At 35.8% G+C, this 17,556-nt stretch overlaps 1 protein-coding gene across 10 annotated transcripts in view; it reads left to right on the top strand.

The window, feature by feature from the left end:
* Positions 1 to 17,556, top strand: part of syngap1b (synaptic Ras GTPase activating protein 1b) — a 161,333-nt gene that overhangs the window by 103,727 nt on the left and 40,050 nt on the right. For all 10 annotated transcript variants that reach the window (XR_007179020.1, XM_048152830.1, XM_048152831.1 and 7 more), the window contains 7 exons: positions 2,889 to 3,010; positions 10,461 to 10,614; positions 12,202 to 12,300; positions 13,928 to 14,167; positions 14,494 to 14,829; positions 16,649 to 16,793; positions 16,886 to 17,030. Coding sequence is in view for 9 of the 10 variants with exons in the window: in XM_048152830.1 (XP_048008787.1) it covers positions 2,889 to 3,010; positions 10,461 to 10,614; positions 12,202 to 12,300; positions 13,928 to 14,167; positions 14,494 to 14,829; positions 16,649 to 16,793; positions 16,886 to 17,030 (1,241 nt within the window). In the remaining variant the exon portion in view is untranslated. The remainder of the gene's footprint in view (positions 1 to 2,888; positions 3,011 to 10,460; positions 10,615 to 12,201; positions 12,301 to 13,927; positions 14,168 to 14,493; positions 14,830 to 16,648; positions 16,794 to 16,885; positions 17,031 to 17,556) is intronic.

Below are 17,556 nucleotides of genomic sequence, written 5' to 3'. Positions count from 1 at the left end.
CAAAATAACGACTTATAAAGTGATGGCCGATTTCAAAACACTGCTTCAGGAAGCATCGGAGCACAAATGAATCAGTGTATCGAATCTGCTGTTCGGAGCGCCAAAGTCACATGATTGACACACGATCCGAAACGCTGATTCGACACGCTGATTCATTTATGCTCCAATGCTTCCTGAAGCAGTGTTTTTAAATCGGCCATCACTAAATAAGTCGTTATTTTGTTTTTTTATATGTTTTTTGTTTTAAATATTCTCGTCGCTTTATAATATTAATATTGAACCACTGTACTCACATGAACTGATTTAAATATGTTTGTAGTACATTAATGGATCTTGAGAGAGGAAATGTCATTTCTCCCTATGCAGGCCTCACGGAGCCATCGGATTTCAACTAAAATATCTTAATTTGTGTTCCGAAGATTAACGAAGGTCTTACGGGTGTGGAACGGCATGAGGGTGAGTAATACAGTAAATGACATTATTTTCATTTTTGGGTGAACTAACCCTTCAAAGAAGAATAGGTCACAGGAGAAGGAAGTTCAACACTCTTATTTCTAAATCTAATCTAAATTCATTTTTGCTTATTGGTATGGTTGAATTAAGACATTGGTTAATAAAGTGAGATTAAATACATAAAGTATATTTGTGTAATTTAATATAGTTAATTATTACAGGTTTGGAGATGAGTAAATGCATGTTCACATTTAGTCTAGAACTACAATAACCATCATGTTCACACAGCGCACAACACCTCTGCACTTTATTTCTCTCAACATGGGGACAGGAGAGCTGTCAGTCAATAAATGTGAAAAAGTAACTTGTGTTACTTTACAAGTTACTTGAAAAAGTAATCTGATTACGTAACTCAAGTTACTTGTAATGCCTCACCCCCAACACTGTTCTCCTGTAGTGAATTCCTCAGGGTTTTTTTTTCTGCAATTGATTTAGTTGGAGTATTTGCCATAATTAATGTCTCACAGTGTGTTTTTTTACAGTTTGAAAAATAGAGGTAATCATATTTTTCTTAATAAAAAAGCACCTACAAATCTATTCCAAGTATTGTCTGTTAAAGGTGCAGTAAGCAATTTCTGAGAAAAACTGAAAGTGGATCGGACTGAGCAGCACAACACACTTGTAGCCAATAAGCAGTAGGGGGCGTGTCCACTCATGATGGGGGAGGAGAGAGAGTGAGCAAGAGGGAGATTTAAAAAGAAGGGTTATGAACAGGCAAGAGCTTTAGGACCTATGTTAATATTAGAAAAGCTTTTAAGTGCCGGAGAGATCTAAGCAGGAAGACCTGAAAACGAATGCCAATCTCCGTTGTTTCAGCTTCATACGTGAGTAACATTGGTTTTGCTGTTTCACAGAATCAGGATATTTTGTTGTTGTAATGTTAGCTATAGTAACAGGACAGTTTTGAGTGTGATTGTTTGTCTGGAGCTGGCGTGCTGCTGGCAACTAACAACCAACTCTTGCTTGTATATTCTTGTGTAGTGTATGTTCTCTGTTGTTCTTCCATGTTGTTCGTTCGTCCGTCATCTTTGCTGTATTTTTCACAATGCATTATTTTGCTTTGCTTCTGCTATGATAAAGAGACATCCACTCTTTCATTGCATGTTCATTATTTTGGGGGCAGAGCAATGAAGTGAGGGGTGTGTTTGTTTGGGCTGATTTCAAATATCAACAGTGTTTCTCATAAATTGCTTACTGCACCTTTAATAAAAAAAAAGGAACACTAGTTGCTTACTGATTGTGAAGAAGCCAAGTTTTAGATAGGTTTTAGGCTTTGGGTCTGCTTAAATGAAATGCCACCTTCTAAATATGTGATTTTCAAAATGTAATTATTCTTTGTAAATATAAAAAGTAGTTAGCACACCTGAGGATGAAACAAATATTGATTAAAAGTTTTAGTAGGTTGAGCAGTTTGGCCTGAATTAATTGCATAACTTAATACTAAGGGTTATTAGTTCACAATGAACCACTAAACAGAATGTCTGAGGAATATCAATACACTGCTGCCTTGCAAACACTGGAATTATCACTGAGTAAATGAGCTTTCACAGCTTCATCTGCTGTGTCTAAACATTCTTCTGTTGATGAGTTGTCTTTTCAGGTTGTATCTGAGATCGTCTTATGAATGCATTACATACACAGTGAGATTTGACATTTTTTACTCTGCTGTGGCGTGAAACCTCTTGCCTGCTGTTGCCAGTCTGTTCTTACTGTAGGCGTCTGGAAATATTTATGAAGCAACACTTCCCACTATTGGTTGACTGTGGATAGTGCAACATTGCTAGAGTGTTTTGCCACAGGCAAGGGAATATCATTTCAGTCAGTTGCACCGCAATTTTACATCTGCTCATCTAATTAATGCTATACTAATTTATATTATTAATAATAAAAAAAATGATTTTTGTAATGTTTATATATAAATATATATATATATATATATATATATATATATATATATATATATATATATATATATTCATCTCAATGTTTTAATAATAAAAATAATACATAATTATAAACCTTACTTCATTTTGTATATATATATACACTTTTAATAAAACAATACACATAATAAATAATTGTTTTTTAAATATAATTTATAAATAATAATTATAATAAATATATACATTTTTTAAATTTAATTTTTTTTTTTTTATACTTCACTGCATGTAAAATGCCTGCACACACTGTGTTTTATATGGTTAGATGTTTTTTTTTCAATAAAAAACAAAAACCCTTACAAATCAATTGATGCAAGCAAACATTGCCTATGATTAATTTTTTAAGCATCAGACTATGCAATCCAAACGGTCTATTTCTTAGGTTTATTGTCTGTGGTCATGCATAATAATTCTGAGTCTCTTTCTTTTTCTCAGAGTTTCCTCAGTAGAAGACTAAAGGGGTCCATCAAACGGGCCAAGAGTCAGCCCAAACTGGACCGAACCAGCAGCTTCCGCCACATGATCCTCCCTCGTTTCCGCAGCGCTGACCAGGAACGGTACCGTCCTAACTCTTCCCTGAAACATGCATGCTGAAACAGTGCTGTGTCATGATATTCCAGTTCAAAGCTTCTTTGTTGTTAATGAGTGTTGTACAAAGGGATAGTTCGCTCAAAAATGACAATCACTCTGTATTAGTTTCTTTCCTCTGTGAAACACAAAATAAGATCAAAGCTGCACTTTTCCAGTGGTTCGGTGGTGAATTATACTGTCAAACTCCAAAAACGCACCATAAAATCATTTTGTGTTTCAGAAAAGAATGAAAATAATATCAAATTGTTATAAAACAGAGGTCAGCAAATCGTCTTTTTTTTGGATGAACTGGTTCGTTAAACGCTGGTTTGCACTCCAGCTTAATATCTCTCAATTTGAAATATCCTCTGGTTCCTTATTATTATTATTATTCAAGTATCCAGACAGGTGCTGAGGTGCTCTTTTAATGGTTTATTCATTCATTTATTCGTGCTCCGAGCTCTAAGCTCTTAGCTCACCCACGGTCAGCCTGTGGTCTTTGAGAAAAAGGCAGGTCGTGGTTTTTGAAGTTCTTGCACAGTTTGGACAGGAAAGCGCTCTGGTGACGTTCTCTTTTCAAAGAGGAAGTTTCCGCTGTGTTGTAGCTTTGAAATGAAGGCCGTGCTGCCGTTTTGAGTAATTCAAACAGACAACTCCACTTTCATATTATCGTTTGATTCAGCCCTTAACTGGATCCGTTGTGAGCTGGATTGTCGTGTGACGCACAAATGGAGTCTAACAGCTGGAGTGGGCTGCGGTATCTCATGGAAAGGCATCGTTTCTTCTGCTGCGTTTAATTTTGGGATGTAATTGTGATATATTCCACCTGATCTCAAATAGAACTGACTGTCAGGATGATTTAAATCCACAAATCCAAAATGCCAGCAATAATGCATTGGAATTTTGTGTACAAACCTCACTTACCTTTTGGAATTGACTGACCGCATCCCAAAAGCTTGTTTGCGTAGATGTGAATGGTATCCAAATTCTGTCATAATAACTCTCATGTCGTTCCAAACCCAAAATGAGGGTCTTTGGAAATGTCCAAGCAGTTCTTTTCCATAAAAACTAAAGTTTATCTTGATTTATCCTGTCAGGCTCAATAAAAGCTCCATAAAACTGACTCGTATGATAGCTTTATGCATGCGATGAACAGACTAAGATTTAAGTCTTTGTTCGTCTCAGTTACTGAATACATAGCTTTTCGAGAAGAATAATCCCACTTTTCCTTCTAGCTTCATGGACATGAGTCTTCTCACTTGCTCAAAAATCAAACCTAATGGAGGATGGATGTTATGTGAAAAATAAAATGTACAGTGCAAGTTAAAACATGTAAAATCATGCAATATTTTATTGCAAAATTGTTTTGATCACTTTAATGTTTAATACTTTTGATGTCTACTTATTTTACAATGTATTTGGACTATCTTTTGAAAGTTTAAAAAATACTATATATATGTATATACAGTGTGTGTGTTTATATATATATATAATATATATATACACACACACACACACACACACACACACACACACACACACACGTAAACACACTGTAAACCTGAATAAGTTGAGCTAACTCAAAAAAAACTGAGGTAAAGCAGAACTTAAAAGCAGACAAAGATTTAGTTAACTTTTTATATTGAGTTCTTGCAAATCAAATGAGTTATTTACTTCACTGTAAACCCTAATAAGTTGTCACAACTCAAAAAAGTTGAATGAGAATTTTTTAAGTTAAGAAACTCAAAGTTTAAGATTTTTATATTTGTTCTTAACTTGAAATATTTGAGTACACTAATTTATACATTTAACTTAAAATGATCAGGTTATCTCAATGTATATATTTTGCTAGTTATAACAAACTAATTCAGTAAATGCCAACTTAATAATTTGCTAACATGTTAACAATAGCATGGTATAGCACCTACTGAGTACAGCAACTTAAAACATGTAACTTACCTGCTCTCAAACCAACTCTCCAAAAAAACACATTAACAGAAACTCGTTTAAATTAGCGTAACAAATCATTAATCACTACTAAATCTCCCTCACCATTAATCTTGAACAAAAAAAACTAACAAACAAAAAAACCCACATTATATAACAATAGCATTTTCTCTCCCTTTCGAGTGTCATGGGCAAAGCATGCTGGGAAATAAAAAAAAAATCCCAGCCCAGTTTCAGTTAAACTTAGTCTATACAGTTGTACAACTCAAAACAATGAAACAGTTCAGTTTACTTGAAATATGTCAGTGCTGCGAACTCAAAAGAAAAAGAAAGTTCTAAATACTCATAACAGTTAATTTAACTGAACTAATTTGTTTAATTTAAGTTTGTTCTATACTCAAACCAATGAAGTATTTTGAGCGTTAGAGTTTACAGTTAGAGTTTTTAGTAAAATTTAGTAAAAACAGTAATATTGTGAAATATTATTACCTTAAAATAATGGTTTTCTGTTTGAATATATTTTCAAATGTAATTTATTCCTGTGATCAAAGCTGAATTTTCAGCATCATTACTCCAGTCTTCAGTGTCACATGATCCTTCAGAAATCATTCTAATCTGCTAATTTGCTGCTCAAGAAATATTTCTTATTATTATCAATGTTGAAAACAGTTGTGCTGCTTAATATTTTTGTGAAAAGCATGATTTATTTGATATCGACATATTCTGTAACATTACATGTCTTTACTGTCACTTTTGATCAATTTAATCAGTCCCTCCAGGATTCCGCGATCGCAGAATTTACCGCAAAATCAAGCAAACGCCACAAAATTTGGAGGGGCTTGCAATTTTTCTAAATTGCCGCAGATTTTCAGCAGATTTTACGCCTGAACAAGTCACACACTAGCATGAACGCTCTGAGCGACATTGTTTCCATCAATCGGTTCAGTTTATCAACAGTGTCTGTATGTATTGCCTGAAATAATTAAATAATAGTCAGAAAATAATTTATTTTATAGAATTTTGTTTTTACCTTTAGGCCAAAACTGAGCAAAAATTGCAGTTTGCTGCAGTTATTCATATGACCAAAAATGTAAATCAATGAGATCTTTATAACAGTACAGCAGACTACTTACATAAAGTGCATATAAATATAATTTGTCACTCTATATCTTGTAATAATATGTCTTGGTAAGAAGATATGCTTAGTTTTATGATAAAAGCTCTATAATTTTTATTGTGCACAATGCAATGCAATAGGGATACAATGATGATTGAGAGATAAACAAATAAATGTTCCTGAAAGCCTGTAGTTGTAACGATTCGGGACTCATGGTAAGATCCATTTGCAAGCTTTATTAAATGCGAGCGTGGTAGTACAGGCAGGGTCGAACAGGAGCAAACAGGAACAGCAGGAGACAGACAGAATCGTGGCCAGGGTGCAGGCAGTAGATCGAGGCAGGCAGAAAGCGTTCACAGTCCAGGAAACAATACACAGTCCAAGGGTATGCAGCAAGGAATCATAAACGGGTAACCAGACAGGATCAAGAACAGATAGGCAGGCATGGAATAAACACTCAGAATTGTTACAGGGGTAATCAAGACTTTGCAGTGTAGTGGTGTGTGTGTGACAGTCCTTTATAGTCCTGGTAATGAGCTGCAGCTGGGTGTGGTGATTAGTGTAGTGATTGGTGGAGTGAGTGCAGGTGATTGGCATAGAGGATTATGGGGAATGTAGTCCGGGAAGTGACAGGAGCAGATGGTGATCGTGACAGTAGTATCATATTTGATACATAAAATATACAAAATTAATTGATAAAATATATAAACCTTTCTAAAGGGGGAGCATACCCCCAGACCCCCCTAGAGTACCTGATAACCACGCCCCCTTTCACAAAATCATGTGGGAAACACTGCAATATAAGATTTTATAATAAAAAAAGGGTTTTATTTGGTGTTACATATGAAATATAATGTTGAAATTATATTTTAAGTTATTATCAGAGTTCTCCTTTTAAAAATTACAGAGCAGGGACGTGCACAAGAATTTTGAGGGGCAGTTGCTCTGACCTAAAAAAAGGGCACTCCCCTACCAACCCCCAACAAACAAACAAAAAAAAAAAACTCACAGGCTATATGAAGGACTGAGAATAACAGGGTCTTTATCACCTTTCCGACAACGTTAAGTCGTCTCACCCAACAACCGCGACAATCTCCTTCTAGTGCCGCTCATGCAGGCTCAGCTCAGGTGCCGGTCGCATGCAGCGCTGCAGCCACGTAAACAGTGTTTGCCCTTCCCCTACTGACTTTCACTTTCGGACGGGTGCCCGAATATGGAAGTGCATGAGGCTTTGCGTTTTTTTTATTTTTTTTTATCTAGGTCTACGTGAAATTCTGCATCCATTGTACGATTTTTTTATTTATTTTTTCCACCTCGGAAGGGCAACATGAGTCGAGAAGGGCATATGGGCAGTTGCCCGGGCAACCTGAGCAACCCCCCTGTGCACGTCCCTGTTACAGAGCCCACTGAACTCAGAAAAGTAATAAAAATGTTAGAAGAATATTGATTCTGGTGTATTTTTACTGAAAAACTACACAAGAAATACCGCAAATATTGCCGCAAATTTTGAGAAAAGCCGCCGCAAAATCAGTCACTTTAGGCCGCAGAAATCAGAAAAAAAGTCCTGCAAAATCCTGGAGGGACTGTTTAATATATATATATTACATAATGGAGCAGGCAGTAATTTGTATTTGTAGCTTGTGAATGGTTGGCATTTGCCCCAGACTGTTTTTCCAGTCCGTCATTGTTAGATGTTTGACATCAAACCTGGTGAGATTCGAGAGCTACAAGTCTCCAAACATGATATATAGTGCATGATGTATCATATTAACTACTTTTATGAGACTTTTATGGTTTTTTTGGAGCTCGACAGCCCCTTGGTCACTATACACTTTCGTTGAATAGCTACTTGGAGATCCCCCTAAACGTCTCCAATGAGTAAATAATGATTTTTCATCTCTGTCCTGTTGTCCTCTTGTTACTGCTGCATCTCTGTCCTTCATTCTGTCTGTTTGTCTTTGTCTTATTCCTTTCAGGTTCCATGTTTTACGTAACATTTTGATTTCCTCTGAGAAGTCTCTCTCTGTCTCACTATTCTCACTGTCTCCCTCTCTCCCTCTATATCCCTCCTCCACTCGCTCTATCATTTCTTTCATTCTGACTCACTCCTTTGGGTCTATTTTTATACCTTCCATCTCTTTCGCTCGGTCTCTCTCTCTCTCCCACACTGTATGCACTTAACGCTGTGAGGCTGAATGTATACATATACAGTGATTCTCAGAAGACGCAGGAGAAGCGATACATCACTAGTAGGGATCTAACAATTTATCTTACTTTTTCTCTTGATATTTATATAATCGTACTTCTTGATAAGCTTGTCAATCTTCTATTCAGCTCTTAAAAGGGTTTTGGCTCTAAACTGCGAAGCGAGTGTGTGTGGGCGTTTGCAGGTACAGTGGGGTAAAGGTGTATGTTGTTACGCAGTGTAAATGTGCTCGTATTACTGCTGAGACTGATTAGAAACGTATGCAAGTATTTTGACTTTTCCACTTTTAAGAATTCTCGAATTCACAAAACTGGACACTAAACTCCATGTTCACTTATGTTATTTCAGTGCAAAAACTTTCCTCCTAATTACCCACAATCCAGTTTAACCAGTGAAATCAAATCCACCGTGAGAATTTAAATGTTTAAGTCTTGTCTTTTTGTAAATTAGGCTAATTTGAGATGACTTTAGTACTTTTTTTTTATGAAATTTTTTTATTTTTAACGTTGAACTCTTTACACTATGGAAAGTAGAACGGAAACAGAATTTCATTTTAAAGTGATGATTGTGAACATTTTTATTATTGTTATTATTTTATTATATCTCCTTTTAGCTGTCTATATCATGAGGTTTTTGAAAGGCTTTAAAAATGTCTTGGTGGACAATCACTCAAAAAGAAAATATACGCCTTTTTTAAGATTCACGCAATTTAATTAATAGTAAAATTCCATCAGATTGAATTGAACAATCTTTATGTATTATAATTGAATAATTGAACAATCCTTAATCAGTTATTCAATTAAAATATGTGAAGCTTATTCAGCTCAATTTGTAATGGAATTTTACTTTTAATTAAATTGCATAAATCTTAAAAAAAACTTCTTTTTTTTGAGTGAACTAAGGATATGTATATTTATTTATAAACAGGATAATTTAAGTTTATTATTTTTATTATTAAATTACGTTTTTTTATGCAGTGTAAATGTGCTCGTATTTGTGCTGATTAGAACTGATTAGAAACATATATGCAAGTAAACCTTTAAACTTTTTCACTTTTAAGATCATATTAAGGGGTGAACTCACTAAACTATACACTAAAACAGCATGTTCACTCATGTTATTTGCTAATTACCCATAATAATAATAATAACAATCCAGTTTAACCAAATGCAAAATGCACTGAAATCAAACCCACCTTGAGAATTTTTTCTTTTTCTTTTCAGCACAAACAGCCTAATTTTTGTAAATTAGGCTAATTTTAGGTTATTTTAGTACTGTATTATGAAAAAAAAGTTTAATTTTAATGTTTAACTTTGAACGTTAAACTACAGAAGACAACAGAATTTTATTGAAAAGTGATGATTGTGAAAATTTTTTATTAATCAAAGTAGCATCTTTTCATTTATCTGGATATGCAGTATTGAGCGTGCCAAAGTCCCTTTCAAGGAAAGTCTGTTCACTCGGCGGCCATATTTACAACGCCTCCGGGCAGCTATTTCAGGCATCCAAGACCAAGTCCTATCTATTTGAATGGGGAAATCCTGAAAACTTAAAAACTGCTCGACAAACTCACAATTAAATAATATATTTCAACAAAATCTGACATGAACTGTCCCATATATGTTGTTTCTTATGCTCAAATAGCGTTAAAAAAGCTTATTTTTCAGGCTGGACCAGCCAATGCGCATGTGTATTCCTGAGTGCGAGTCTCAGGTTTCTATGGGAACCGGAGCTTCTAACGGCAGCTGCAGTGACGCATGATTTTATCAATCAGCGATTGGCTCTTTTACTTAGAAGGCGGGACGTATTCGCCAAATTGCGCATTGCAGTTTCTCCCATTCACAAGTAAATGACCCGTCTTTCTATATCTATAGTCTTTGAGCGCACTTTCAGCATTTTCAAGATCGAAAATCGTGATGTGCAAATTGCGTTCAACATTATTCATTCTCAGTAAATTCTCCCCAAGTGTTGGAAGCGCTCATGATTTATCTCACGATTGATGATGATAGAGGCTGATGTTGTTCTCCATAAACCACAGGGAAAGGACTTCCAAAGAAACCCGACTTCTGTAATATCAAATGAAATACTGACCTCATCATGTAGGCGTGTGATGTAAACCCAACCTGTGAGCGTCTTCTCTCTCAGACATGCTGTTGCTCCCTCACAGGACTCGTCTGATGCAGAGCTTCAAAGAATCACACTCCCATGAGTCTTTGCTGTCTCCCAGCAGCGCAGCCGAGGCCTTGGATTTGACACTTGATGAAGATGCGATCATCAAGCCAGTTCACTCCAGTATACTGGGACAGGAGTACTGTTTTGAGGTGATCTATAGAAAACACTTCAGACTCATATGTTGCATGTTCTTTACAAAGTCTATCTATCTATCTATCTATCTATCTATCTATCTATCTATCTATCTATCTATCTATCTATCTATCTATCTATCGTTCTATCGTTCTATCGTTCTATCTATCGTTCTATCTATCTATCTATCATTCATTCTGTCGTTCTCTTTATCGTTTTATCGTTATATCTATCTTTCATTCTATCTATCTGTCTATTGTTCTATCTATCTATCTATCTTTCATTCTATCTATCTATCTATCTATTGTTTGTTCTATCGTTCTATCTATCTATCTATCTATCATTCTGTCGTTCTCTATCGTTCTATCTATCTATCATTCTATTGTTTGTTCTATCTATCTATCTATCTATCTATCTATCATTCTGTCGTTCTCTATCGTTCTATCTATCTATCTATCATTCTATTGTTTGTTCTATCTATCTATCTATCTATCTATCATTCTGTCGTTCTCTATCGTTCTATCTATCTATCTATTGTTTGTTCTATCTATCTATCTATCTATCTATCTATCTATCATTCTGTCATTCTCTCTATCGTTCTATCTATCTATCTATCTATCTATCTATCTATTGTTCTATCTATCTATCTATCTATCTATCATTCTGTCATTCTCTCTATCGTTCTATCGTTCTATCTATCTTTCATTCTGTCTATCTATTGTTTGTTTTATCGTTCTATCTATCTATCTATCTATCTATCATTCTGTCGTTCTCTATCGTTCTATTTTTCTATCTATCATTCTGTTGTTTGTTCTATCATTCTATCTATCTATCTATCTATCTATTATTCTGTCGTTCTCTCTATCGTTCTATCTCTTTCATTCTATCTATCTATCTATCTATCTATTGTTCTATCTATCTATCGTTCTATATATCTATATCTATCTATCTATTGTTTGTTCTATCTATCTATCTATATATCTATCTATCTATCTATCTATCATTCATTCTGTCGTTCTCTCTATCATTCTATCTATCTTTCATTCTATCTATCTATCTATCTATCTATAATTTGTTCTATCGTTCTATCTACTGTATCTATCTATCATTCTGTCGTTCTCTATCTATCTATCTATCTATCTATCATTCTGTCGTTCTCTCTATCATTCTATCTTTCATTCTAACTTTCATTCTATCTATCTATCTATCTATCTATCTATCATTCTGTCGTTCTCTCTATCATTCTATCTTTCATTCTATCTATCTATCTATCTATCTATCTATCTATCTATCTATCTATCTATCTATCATTCGTTCTATAGTTCTAACTAACAATTCTGCATCCTGTTTGCTACCTGAATTCAAATTCATTTCAAATTCAGGGATTAAAATACAATTTAAAAGGCATAATCAGTTCAGTTCTGAATGGTACATATTCCTGTCTGTATGATTTTTTGCAATTCCATTTGTTGCCACTAGTGGCATAGAAATCGAGTTTAATTCATGACTGCATTAGTTCCAGTGCCCTGTGGAATTTTGCTTTTTCTTCTTATTACAATTACACTGATGGTTAAAATAGGGAAACTCATTATTCCTTTCCTTAGGTGACAACTGCTTCAGGAACAAAGTGTTTTGCCTGTCGGTCGGCTGCGGAGCGAGACAAATGGATAGAGAATCTACAGAGAGCTGTCAAACCAAACAAAGTGAGTATAAAGAAGAAAAAGAAAGGGAGGAACTCTCTTTTTCTCTTTCTTCTTCCTCCACGACTGCATCAGTCTACTTCAGTAACAACCTCTTCTGTCATTTCCGTCTTTACACTCATTTTACCCTCTACTGGTATTTGTAGGATATAAATCTACTGGTATACCCTCTACTGGTATTTGTAGGACACAAATGCTTGCTTTTTTAATCTGGTATGCTTGGATGTATCCCAAAGGCTGATGCAGAATACTGGATTCTCCTTCAGACATATATTATCTCTCATGTTGGCTCTGTCTGTTGTGAGATTTTTGAATAGACTTTAAAAAGTGTCTTGGTGAAATTGACTCGTCCAGATGTTCAGGCAGCAGGAGTTTGGGCTGAATCACATTGCGTGGAGAACATGACACTGGCGTCCAAAAATGATCAGCCCGCTCAGTCTTGCAACAGATGCATTGTCAATATTACAATAAATGAGGACAGACCAAGGGTGTTCATTAGTTTGGTTTATTAGCTGACTAGTTGAAGAAGTTTCCGAAGTGATAGAAAAAGCCACAGACGTGCATCACTGATTAGTTCATAGCAAACCAATGAAGCTCTCACTGACAAAAACATGATCTGAGCATATGGTGCCTTGATAATACCATGATTTTGGACATTTACCATGGGAATATCATTGTTTTTTTTTTCGTGTACCATAGTTTCTTTGACATAGTCACAGATGGAGTCACAGTCTGTTCACTGACCAACAAAACTGGAAAGCTCTAATCAGAATTAATACATAACTTCTGGGATTTTGGGTTGCACAGTTTTTACCAGTCCACCTGAAAACAAAGTAATGTTTACAAGGTACAATATGTGCTTTGTGTGAATTTGTGAAATCATTGCCATGTGTACACAAATGCTTTGAAAGATATTCAAAGTTTTAATTAAAAGTTTTTATATTTCAATGGCATCGCTGTCGAAGAGTAATTAGCTGGTGAAGTGGATTTACTTACTGTACTTTAAATGTCAGTTGAGCAGGAAGATTATAAAAGGAGTGGTTCATTCGTTAATCTGTAAGATCTTACCTTCATGCTGTGGAAATACAAATCGGAAGACAGAACACAACGAGTGCAGCGATGAAAAGGGGTGGGGCTACATAAGGTCTATAAACAGCATGTAAAAACAGAATGAACAGTGATTGGTTGCTTTATGTCAGTCTGGTTATGTGAAACTATCTTTGAAGAACCTCAGAGTACCTAAGACCATCACTGTAGCATATTAACATCGCTGTATTTTTAATGAAAGGACTAGAGCTTTAGAAATCTGTTTTTAAGGGTGTATTTAGTGGATCTAAAAATGCCAGTAGAAAACGAATGTTCCAGTTCCATTTTGATGGGTCTAAATGACTCATCTTTCTCTGAAACATCATTCTCTACGACCACTCCAGCACTTTAGACACGCAGTAGGTGTTAGACTAACAGTAATTCAGATCATTATCCTTTCTAAAGCTCTGCCACCCGCAAACTTGCAATCTCTCCTGTCTGTCTGCATGCTTGATGGCATATTTAAAGTTCTGCTAACCCTCTCACCACCCTCACCTATAGTTTATATATGATGCAAGTATGATCATGTGTTTCCCACACTCAGGACAACAGTCGACGCGTCGACAATGTTCTGAAGCTGTGGATCATCGAGGCCCGTGAACTCCCACCCAAAAAGCGCTATTATTGTGAACTGTGCTTGGATGACATGCTTTACGCCCGCACCACCAGCAAACCCCGAACCGATACTGTGTTCTGGGGTGAGCACTTTGAGTTCAACAACCTGCCAGCTGTCCGCAACCTCCGCCTTCATCTTTACAAAGAGACGGACAAAAAAAGACGCAAGGTAAAAGACCACCTCATGCCCTTTTGCTAGAGATTAAACCCTAAATGAGTACTTAAAGACTGGAGTTTTGTGGCTTTTTGTTCATACTTTAGACCATCTAGGGTAGTGTATTTCCTGTTTCAACAGGAAATAGAAAACTATATTAAAAAATACAAAACTGCACTTGACAAGCAGTTCTAATGTTTCTAACATTGCTGTTAGAACAATTTTTTTGTAGCTAAATGATACTAGCCTTTTATTAGCTCCTCATTAGCTAAGAATTGGTGCATCCTGCTGTTTTAAGGTGACTGATCATAATTTTTTGTCAATTTCCTTCATCATAACAGGAGAAGAGCACATACCTTGGCTTGGTCAGCATCCCCATTTCCAGCATCACTGGTCGTCAGTTTGTGGAGCAATGGTACCCCGTCATTCAGCCCAGCGTCCTGGCCAAGGGTGGCGGTGTGGGAGGGGGCAAAATCATCAACGCCTCCCTGCGGCTCAAGTCGCGTTTTCAGACCATGAGCATCCTGCCAATGGAGCTGTATAAAGAGTTTGCAGAGTATGTCACCAACAACTACCGAACGCTGTGCGCGGTTCTGGAGCCACTGCTGAGTGTCAAGAGCAAAGAGGAAGTGGCCTGTGCTCTGGTGCACATCCTGCAGAGCACAGGGAAGGCCAAGGTAGGACTTTATTTGAATAATGTATATTGGAAGTATGTTCAAAAACCTACCTAGACAGAATTTTAAGGCATTATATGCATGCTCCTGACGCAAAAGCTTGTCTAGGTAAAATTTTCAGATTGTCCTCATTGCAGAACACAAGATCCAGGGGGCGAGGTTGGATCCAGATCCAACTCTTCCCACTTTACATATCCCTAAACCTACCCGTCTCTGCTTGTCCAATTGTGACAAGCTCAAGTTACACTTGATTATAAATATACTTTTGAAAAGTTATTTTCAGCTAACAATCAAATGCTTTCAGCTCCATTTAACTAATTTGCCCATGTTTAAATCTAGGACCTGCTAATATTTCATTTAATACTGAAAATTATTGAAAAAATAGTTTAATCTAATAAAAAATTTACTATTTCGCCTTATATTTGTGTATTTTTTGTACATTTTTGGAGAATCAAAACAAAAATTGAAAATTTAATTAGCAACATGCTAACACAAACTATTTGAAAGAAGTCAACTCTCAAGCTTTAATGTATGTATTTTATTTTTATTTCACTTTTAGTTTTAGTAATTTTAGTACTTCAACTTAAAGGTGCCCTAGATTCAAAATTTGAATTTACCTTGGCATAGTTAAATAACAAGAGTTCAGTACATGGAAAAGACATACATTGAGTTTCAAACTCCATTGCTTTCTCTTTCTTATGTAAATCTCATTTGTTTAAAAGACTTCCGGAAAACACGCGGATCTCAACATAACACCGACTATTACGTAACAGTCGGGGTGTACGCCCCCAATATTTGCATATGCCAGCCCATGTTCCCAACATTATGAAAGGCATTAGACAAGGGCAGCCAGTAACGTCTGGATCTGCACAGGTGAATCAACAGACTAGGTAAGCAAGAACAACTGCGAAAATGGCAGATGGAGCAATAACAAACTGACATGATCCATAATAGCATGATATTTTTAGTGATATTTGTAAATTGTCTATCTAAATGTTTCGTTAGCATGTTGCTAATATACTGTTAAATGTGGTTAAAGTTACCATCGTTTCTTACTGTATTCACGGAGACAAGAGCCGTCGCTATTTTCATTTTTAAACACTTGCAGTCTGTATAATTCATAAACACAACTTCATTCTTTATAAATTTCTCCAACAGTGTAGCATTAGCCGTTAGCCACAGAGCACCATCAAACTCATTCAGAATCAAATGTAAACATCCAAATAAATACTATACTCACATAATTTGAAGCATGCATACAGCATGCATGACGAACATCTTGTAAAGATCCATTTGAGGGTTATATTAGCTGTGTGAACTTTGTAAATGTGCTGTAATATAATCCAGAGCTCGTGTGGCAGGGAGCACGCGAATTAAAGGGGCGGCGCGCTGAAAAAATCAGTGCATAGTTAATGATGCCCCAAAATAGGCAGTTAAAAAAATTAATTTAAAAAAATCTATGAGCTGAAACTTCACAGACACATTCAGGGGATAACTTAGACTTATATTACATCTTGTGAAAATGCATTCTTGGGCACCTTTAATTTTATTTTTTTTTTTCAGTTAGTTGCCAAGGCAACATTTCTAATTTGAAGTATAAGATTTTCATATTTTCATTCATTTTATTTTAGCTTTATTTCAATTAACGGAAAAGGTTTTTACTAGTTTTAGCTTAAGTGAACAATAACAACACTGGCACACAGAGTTGCTGCCTGTCTAGGGCACTCCAAATCAGTCACTTACTTGGTTCTATCTTGATTTTTTTTATATGCAAGGTAATTGTGAAGTGATTACAGATGTCTCTTCTTTTCCTCTGCACAAGGATTTTCTTTCAGACATGGCAATGTGCGAGGTGGACCGATTTATTGACCGAGAGCACCTTATCTTCAGAGAGAACACCCTGGCCACCAAAGCCATAGAAGAGTACCTCAAACTCATTGGACATAAGTACCTCAAAGACGTTTTAGGTGAGAGTTCCTCAGATTTTGAGATCGTTTTGAGAGTTGTCATTGTTTCTGTTGCTGTATGCTCACACGTTAAAGGCTTCATTTGAATTTAGGTGATTTTATCCGAGCGCTGTATGAGTCAGAAGAGAACTGTGAAGTCGACCCAATGAGAACTCCACCTTCTGTACTGCCCGAACATCAAGCCAACCTCCGGATGTGCTGTGAGCTTGCACTCTGTAAAATCGTCAACTCTCATTGGTTAGTTACAAAGCTGTTTTTGAACAGTCTTGAGTTGTTTTTAAATGGACACACCATCTTGAAGGGATAGTTCACCCTGAAATGAAAATTAAGTCATCATTTACTCACCCTGGTGTTGTTCTAATGCAGTATGCCATTCTTTCTTTTTTTGGACCACAAAAGCGCACTCATCCTACTTCAAAATCAAAATCAAAATCAAATACATAACTATAGCACATTTACATACCAAAAAACAAATGAATAATAATAATAACAGCAGCTGGTACAGATGCAAGAACACATACTGTGTGAACAGCCCCTTACTAGTTTTGAAATTCTGGGTAGATTTTAGATTAAAATGTATACAATTTATATTTAATTATGCGCACCACACCACAGGACAGTGAAAAATTATACATTTAATGGTGTTGTTTTTACAACTGTGACTCTTTAAAGCAGTTTAAGAGGCAAAACCACTTTTTAATGATACAGTAGTTATGATTGCAGATCTTTTTAAAAATCTTTCTTAAGATTGCATGGTGAAGAT

Source organism: Megalobrama amblycephala, linkage group LG13 (genome assembly GCF_018812025.1).
Source record: "Megalobrama amblycephala isolate DHTTF-2021 linkage group LG13, ASM1881202v1, whole genome shotgun sequence".
NCBI classification, from domain to species: domain Eukaryota; kingdom Metazoa; phylum Chordata; class Actinopteri; order Cypriniformes; family Xenocyprididae; genus Megalobrama; species Megalobrama amblycephala.
Note: the sequence above shows the minus strand (reverse complement) of the source record. Positions and strands in the feature narration are given on the sequence as shown.